Raw genomic sequence first — 8443 nt, 5'->3', positions numbered from 1 at the left:
GGCAAGGGCAGGCCAGCGAAGCGGTGGTGGAGGTGCCAGGGCGCGGCAGATACAGCCAGCCAGACCTGCCAGAAAGTTGGCACCGATAGCCCCAGCTGCCTCAGTGCCTCGCTACCACCTCCACCACCGCTGCAGTGCCTCTCTGACCTCTTGACCTACGTGTGGTTTTAGCGGCGGGGCAGTGACACAGGTGCTGGGTGTGCGAAGGTGCCACAGGTGTGCGAAGGTGCCATAGGTGTGTTAAGGTACTGTGTGTGGCTCTATGCTGGCACTGAACCCCTGTAATGCTAGGAAAGGTGATGTAATAGTGCCAGTGGTGCGTTGAATGTTGAGTGCCATTGAAGCAATCACGATAAGAGGGTCATATTGACAGTGCCACGCTCAGAGAACCATGTTAGTGCCATAAAGAGGGCCACATTAACATCGCCATTAACGAGAGGGCCAAATGCATTAAAGCCTTCCCATCAGAATGCAAAGAGTGACAGGACAGTTTCACTAGTGCCATGCTGAGAGGGCCACATCAATGCTGCCATAAAGGAGAGGTGCCACGCTGAGAGGGCCAAGTTTATAATAGTCATCCCTTCAGAATAGAAAGACTGACTGTGCCATTTTGATAGTGCCATAAAGGAGAAGTGCTGCGCTCACAGGAACGTATTAACAGTGCCTCGCGGAATAAGAGAGAGAGAGAAAGAGATTGTTTTTAAAGGAGAGGCACTACAAACAAGCAGTGCCATCTGAAACAAACTAAGAAAAAAGATCCACAACAGTGCCTGGTGAGATAGAGCCATGTTTAAAGAGCCACTAAGATAAACAGGTAATAGTGCCAGCCTTAGAGTGCCATCTTCAAAACCCCTACAGCAAGCTAAGGCGATGAACAGTGCCACAGTAAGACCCACGCACAGTGCCACCTGCTCAAAGCTACACAAGAAGAGCAGAGTGACATGTGGCACTCATTAATCTATCCTGACACATGGCACTAAACCTAACCTAGCCTTACCATTACCTCGTGTGGCACTCATACACACGTGGCACCTGTCAACACTCTTGACTTCACCTGTTCAGTGCCTTTACAAGTGGCACTCAAATTTTACCATACCCAAGTGCCTTTTCCGTCCCTGGCACACTTAACTGACCTTACCCAGGCACTCCCCACCTTACCTGCACAGTGCCTAGTCTAATGGCACTCAAGTAATCTATACCCTAGTGCCTGTTCTATCCTTGGCATACCACACCACACCACACCACCACCACCACCACCACCACCCAGTGCCTACCGTGGGTTAGTGGTTAAGATGCATAGAGACAATGGGTAAGCCTGCCCCGCCCATCACAGCCCACAGTCACGCCCCCGCCCAGACATGACGCTGTATTCTGTGACGAGAGGAAAGTATAAGACGAGGAAATAAATGGAAATTAGGGGAAAAACGGAGATATATGGAAAAGATTAAGAAAACGATTGAAAAGAAGAAAAAGAGGAGGACAGTGAAAGAAAAAGAACTTGTCACTGAAAAGAACGAAGGAAAACAGAACTAGAGGTGAAAAGAACGAAAATATCAGGAAATAAGGAAAAAACGATTGAAAATTTGAAAAAAAAGAGAACTTGTCACTGAAAAAGAACGAAGGAAAACAGAACTTGAGGGAAAGGAAAGAAAATATCAGGAAATAAGGAAAACACAATTGGAAAGTGACGAAAGGAGACTGTGAAAGAGGAAAAACAGGGAAACTATATGGAGAAGAGGGAAAAAAACGATTGGAAACTAGAAAATGTAAATAAAAATGAAAAATAAAACTTGTCACTGAGAAAGGGAAAGGAAAAAGGGAAAATATCAAAGGAATAAAGAAAATGATTGGAAAATAGGGAAAGAAATTAAAAGTGAAGGAAAAGAACTTTGCAAAAAAAACAAAAAAAACGTAGAAAAATAAAGAAAAGGGAAACTGGAAATTATAAAGAACAAAAAAACAGGAAAAAGGAAAATGTAGGAATAAAAAAAGAAAGAAAAGATAAAACAAAAACAATGCAACTCTTAGAATAACTTAACAAAATATTTAGCATCAGGAAATTGAAAGGACAAAAAACAGGAAAAAAAAAAGAAGAAAAATCAAAGAAAGGAAAACAAACAATAAACGTCACTTAGAAAAACAAGAAAATATTTAACAACACTTGAGAAAATAATAATCAAGACAATATTAAAAAGAAAAGAAGAAAAGAACTTAAAAAAATAGTCAAAACAATATAACAAAGAAGATAAGAAAAAACTTGAGAAAAAAACAATTAAAACATCACAAAGAGATAAAGAAGAAAACTTGAGAAAAAAACAGTCAAAACAATATTACAAAGAAAATAAAGAAAAAAACTTGAGAAGAAAACAATCAAAACAAAGAAAAAAAAGAAAAAAACGAGAAAAAAAACAATCAAAACAATATTACAAAAAAAAAGAAGAAAAACGAGAGAAAAAACAATCAAAACAACATCACAAAGAGAAAAATAAGAAAACTTGAGAAAAAACAATCAAAACATCACAAAGAAATAAATAAGAAAAACTTGAGAAAAAACAATCAAAACAATATTACAAAGAAAAAAAAGAAAACTTGAGAAAAAAAACAATCAAAACAACATTACAAAGAAACAAAAGAAAAGAACTTGAGAAAAAAAACAATCAAAACATCACAAAGAAATAAAGAAGAAAACTTGAGAAAAAAAAACAATCAAAACAACATCACAAAGAGAAAAAGAAGAAAAACGAGAAAAAAAAACAATCAAAACATCACAAAGAAATAAATCAGAAAAACTTGAGAAAAAAACAATCAAAACAACATCACAAAGAAATAAATCAGAAAAACTTGAGGAAAAAACAATCAAAACATCACAAAGAAAAAAAAACGAAGAGGAAAGAAAATGTAATGTCCACAATAGATGTGACTGAATAGCAGAGAGCCAGTGCCACCATAACAGTGCCAGGTGACTCAAGGTGACGCCAGAGTAACGCTAAGGTGACGCCAAGGAGACACTAACCCCAAAACACCCTCAAGTGACAACAGAGACCCCTTCAAGTGACCCCGGCGACCAGAACAAGCCGAAAGTCAACCCAAAACAACCACAAAACAAACCCAAAGCTCAGCCAGACAACCACAGTGACCAAAACAACCCCAAGGTCACCCAAAGACAAGCCAAGACAACCACAGTCACCAAAACAACCACAAAACAAACCCAAAGACAAGCCAGGACACCAAAACAACCAAAACAACCCCAAGGTCACCCAAAGACAAGCCAAGACAACCACAGTGACCAAAACAACCACAAGGTCACCCAAAGACAAGCCAAGACAACCACAGTCACCAAAACAACCACAAAACAAACCCAAGATTACTCAAAGACAAGCCAGGACAACCACAGTCACCAAAACAACCACAAAACAAGCCCAAGGTCACCAAAAGACAACCACAATCACCAAAACAACCACAAAACAAGCCCAGAGTTACCCAAAGACAAGCCAGGACAACCACAGTGACCAAAACAACCAGAAAAGAACCTCAGAGTGATCCAAACAACCACAAAACAACCTTGAAGTTACCCTTAGAACTGTAGAAACACACTTAAAATGACCCTAAAGTGATCATACGTGTTTTGAGTGACCAGTGACCCAAGGAAATAAGAAAAAAACACTTAAATCTGCCTAAAACATCCCAAAGTGACTCAAAACACATCAAAGTGACTCAAAACACACCAAAGTGACTCAAAACACTTCAAAGTCACTCAAGAAGAACCCAAACTCACTCAAAACAATCCCAAAGTGACTCGGAGATCATCAAAACAACCACGTGTACCTCAAGAGTAACCCGTGACCCGTGAATCGTGACCCGTGACTCGTGACTCGTGATTGGTGAGCTGGTGCCGTAGCGAGGCCCACCAGCACCATGTCCTTGTGCCTATACACGTACAGTAACTACCTCACCCCACACCTGGATGAGGATGAAGCGGTCTATCCTCTGTCCATGATCCAGGTGTTTGAGCCTGTGTGTAAATCTGATGCTGAGGAGTTCCTTAGCACCATTAGAGGTAAGAACTGGCTGAGTGCTGGGTGCTGGTTAGTGCTGTTTGGTTAGGTTAGGTTAAGGTAGAAGAACGTTAGAAAAATGTGCTGAGTGCTGGTTAGTGCTGTTTAGTTAGGTTAGGTTAGGACGTTAGAAAAATTAGTGCTAAGTGCTGTTTGGTTAGGTTAGAACGTTAGAAATATGTGCTGAGTGCTGGTTAGGTTAGTAGAACGTGTTTGGAGTGCTAGGTTAGGTTAGAAGAATGTTAGAAAATTAAGTGCTGAGGAGTTTCATAGCACCATTAGAGGTAAGAACTGGCAGAGTGCTGGGTGCTGGATAGTGCTGTTTGGTTAGGTTAGGTTAGAAGAACGTTAGAAAAATGTGTTGAATGCTAAGTGCTGTTTGGTTAGGTTAAAAGAACGTTAGTAAAATTAGTGCTGAGTGCTTGAAAACCCCGCCAGTCATCTCTGTGGCCTTGGAAAACAGTCGTGATGAGAGAGCAGAGGGTTTCTGAATATTGACCTAAGTGCTGAGTGGTGGGTAGGTTAGGTTAGGTCAAGCCAGGTCAGGATAGGTTAAATTTGGGTTCACTACTCGTATCGTTTCGTTAGATTAGAAAAACGTTAGAAAATAAACAATTAATTATCTCCATTAGAGGTAAGACCAGGCTGGGTGCTGTTAAGTTAGGTTAGATTAGGTCAAGTTAGGTTAGGTTAGGAGAACGGTAAGATAGGTTGAGTTAGGTTAAGTTAGAACGTTAAGAGAAAGGGCATTGTACGTATTATCAGTATGAGTCAAGCCAGTGTTGCGTGTAACCTCTTTAAGCTCCCTATTGAGTGTTGGAGCTTTGCGGATTGTGAACGTAGCCGAATGTAAATAAACGAAGCAAAATGAATACAGAAAATGGTAAAGAGTGCGTGGATAGAGTAGGTCATATAACAGAGAGTGCGTGGATAGAGTAGGTGAAATAACAGAGTGCGTGGATAGAGACAAAGGAAATATGAACGAACCTCGAACAATGGCCAGTAAATCAAGTAAAAAAGAAAACGGAATGCGTAAATAAACTAGAAAAATTAATTGAACGAACTCAAACAAAGAAAATGGAAATAAAAACTCAAACTAAATAAAAAATAGGATTAAACAACAACAACAACAACAAAATACGTACTGAACAAAAAGGAGAGAGAGAGAGAGAGAGAGTGGGAGGATCTCATTTGGTAAGTGCGCTGGCCAAATTGTTGCTTTCATCTTGCGCATTTTACTACAACTTGCTCCTCTCTCTCTCTCTCTCTCTCTCTCTCTCTCTCTCTCTCTCTCTCTCTCTCTCTCTCTCGTTTCGTGTAGCACAACTTTGAGAGAGATAGAGAGAAAGTTAAAATATTGCTCTGAGAATGTTGCCAGAGAGAGGGGGGGGAGGACACGCAACACACACACACCTACACACAAACAACACTGCACAAATATATAGATAAACACACACACACACACACACACACACACACACACACACACACACACACACACACACACACACACACAGTTATAATGCCCTGTCTGACCGTTTGGCATGATTCCTTGACCTCTGTATGTCTCCTCTCTCTCTCTCTCTCTCTCTCTCTCTCTCTCTCTCTCTCTCTCTCTCTCTCTCTCTCTCTATCACTGCGTATGTTAATTTTGTTGCTTGAGACAGACAGACAGACAGACAGGCACACACCCTCCTCCTCCTCCTCCTCCTCCTCCTCCTCCTCCTCCTCCTCCTCCTCTCTTCTTCTTCTTCTTCTTCTTCTTCTTCTTCTTCTTCTTCTTCTTCTTCTTCTTCTTCTTTGTCCAGCAACGGTAAATCTCTCTCTCTCTCTCTCTCTCTCTCTCTCTCTCTCTCTCTCTCTCTGGGTATTTCCGATCACCGCGACAACAAAGGCTGGAGAGAGGAGGAGGAGGAGGAGGAAGAAGAAGAGGAGGAGGAGGAGGAGGTGGTGGTGGTGGTGGAAATTCCTGGTTTATAGAATTTTGAAGTTAGAGAAAAAAGAAAAAAAAGAAAATAAGCAGAGAGAGAGAGAGAGAGAGAGAGAGAGAGAGAGAGAGTAAGCAAACCAGTCACTTCTTAAACTAATAATAATAATAATAATAATAATAATAATAATTCGTTCAGTCATAGAAACGAGCTCAGTTAAACGCTAGACTAAAACAAACCTTAACTATTTAAACACTAATAAAGAAAAATGAATGATAATAACTAAAATAAATAAATAAATAAATAAAGATAAGATGTTTGGAAGATATTGTAGAGAAAACTGATAAACTAACATAAGATAGTCATTATTTAAACTCGAATAGTAGTAGTAATAGTAGTAGTAGTAGTAGTACTCGTAGCAACCAGAACCACCAATGAAAGTAATAGTAGTAGCAGCATAAATAGTAGTAGTCGTAGTAGTAGCATAAATAGTAGTAGTAGTAGTAGTAGTAGCAGCAGCATAAATAGTAGTAATAGTAGTAGCATAAACAGTAATAGTAGTTGTAGTAGTAGTAGTAGAACAATTTTACTAAAGAAGAGAGGACAAAGAAAACGAGATGCGGGTGAGTTGAAGGGCAGACTGCGGCAAATATGTTAATGAGTTTTTTTTTTTTTTTTTTTAGACTAGGAAAAGATAAAAGAGTTTGGTGTGTTTGAATAGTGACATAGAAGACGATGATAGGGAGATAGGGAGACAAAGAAAACGTACCCCTGACATCTTGAAGGGTACACTGAAGCAAACTTGGGGAAATAAATAGATAAAGAAAGAAAGAAAGAATTAGAAAAAGAAGTTAGTGAATTTATATGAGTAAGAAAAATGAAAATAGAAAAGAAAATAGATAAAATAAAAGAAGAAAGGAGAGAATTTAAATAAACCTACTATTTTTTTTAATCTAAGAAAAAAAATATGAAAAATAAAGAAAGAAAGAAAGAGAATTCGCACACACACACACACACACACACACACACACACACACACACACACACACACATGACCTCTTCTTGCCCTTGACCTCTGTGACCTCGCTTCCCACCAAAACAATCAAGTAATGAACATGTAATTATTTATTTATCTATTTATTTTGTGAAAAGGAAAGAGAAGACGAAAGGGTATGTCCTCCTCCTCCTCCTCCTCCTCCTCCTCCTCCTCCTCTGGCTGTCACTGGCTTGGCATGTCACAGGTGGAGGAAGAGGAGGAGGAGGAGGAGGAGAGGAAAACCATGCCAAACCCTCCTCCTTCCTTCTTCCTTCTTCCTTCCTCCTCTTCCTTCTTCCTCCTTCCTCTTATTCCTCTTCCTTCTGGTGGAAAAAAGTTGAAGTTTCAAATTGGCCATGAAATTTAAATGATTCTAAGAAGAGAGAGAGAGAGAGAGAGAGAGAGAGAGAGAGAGAGAGAGAGAGAGAATGTGTGTGTGTGTGTGTGTATATACTTGCTGGGAAGATATTATTAGTTCTATTATTAGTTCTATTTCTTTGGTTAGGTTAGGATAGGTTAGGATAGGATAGGATAGGATAGGATAGGTTAGGTTAAGTTTCCTATAGTGTTGGATTTTGATTGAGATTTGCAAGTGTTTTGTTTATTTATTTCTTTATTAGTGTTTTATTATTATTATTATTGTTGTTATTTTCTTCATCTTTATCTTTGTTTTGTTTTATTTTTTATTTATTTTTCTATTGTTTTTTTTATTTCTTTTCTTTTCCTTTCTCACTTTCTATCTCTTCATTTTCATTTATTTATTTTCTTTATCTTGTTCATCTATCTTATTAGTAAATTTATGTGTATGTACCTATTCTCTCTCTCTCTCTCTCTCTCTCTCTCTCTCTCTCTCTCTCTCTCTCTCTCTCTCTCTCTCTCTCTCTCTCTCTCTAACCTAACCTAACCTAACCTAACCTAACCTTATATATTTTTCCCCAACAGAGGAGGATGAGACTCAGATCTTTGTCAAGTTCTTTAAGTTCCACCAAACGTATGACCTCATCCCCATCAGTGCCAAGCTGGTCGTGTTCGATACACGTCTGCAGGTCAAGAAGGTGAGAGAGAGAGAGGTTAAACTTCCACTAGAACCTTGAAAACTCCAATAACTTCCATTAGAACACTGAAATCACCAATAACTTCTGCTAGACCCTTGAAAACACCAATAACTTCCACTAGACCCTTGAAAACACCAATAACATCCACCTTGAACATTGAAAACACCCTTAAAAACACCAATAACTTCCACTAGAACCTTGAAAACACCAATAACATCCACTTGAACCTTGAAAACACCCTTAAAAACACCAATAACTTCCACTAGAACCTTGAAAACACCAATAACATCCACTTGAACCTTGAAAACACCCTTAAAACACCAATAACTTCCACTAGAACCTTGAAAACACCAATAACATCCACTTGAA

The 8443-nt window shown here is 39.2% G+C and overlaps 1 protein-coding gene across 9 annotated transcripts in view; it reads left to right on the top strand.

Annotated features, from left to right (window-relative positions):
• The window catches only part of LOC123509003 (5'-AMP-activated protein kinase subunit gamma-2-like), a 120297-nt gene that overhangs the window by 103865 nt on the left and 7989 nt on the right, over positions 1–8443 (top strand). For all 9 annotated transcript variants that reach the window (XM_045263295.1, XM_045263221.1, XM_045263682.1 and 6 more), the window contains one exon: positions 7962–8074. In XM_045263295.1, the coding sequence (XP_045119230.1) occupies positions 7962–8074 (113 nt within the window). The remainder of the gene's footprint in view (positions 1–7961; positions 8075–8443) is intronic.

This window comes from Portunus trituberculatus, chromosome 1, assembly GCF_017591435.1.
Source record: "Portunus trituberculatus isolate SZX2019 chromosome 1, ASM1759143v1, whole genome shotgun sequence".
NCBI lineage: Eukaryota > Metazoa > Arthropoda > Malacostraca > Decapoda > Portunidae > Portunus > Portunus trituberculatus.
Note: the sequence above shows the minus strand (reverse complement) of the source record. Positions and strands in the feature narration are given on the sequence as shown.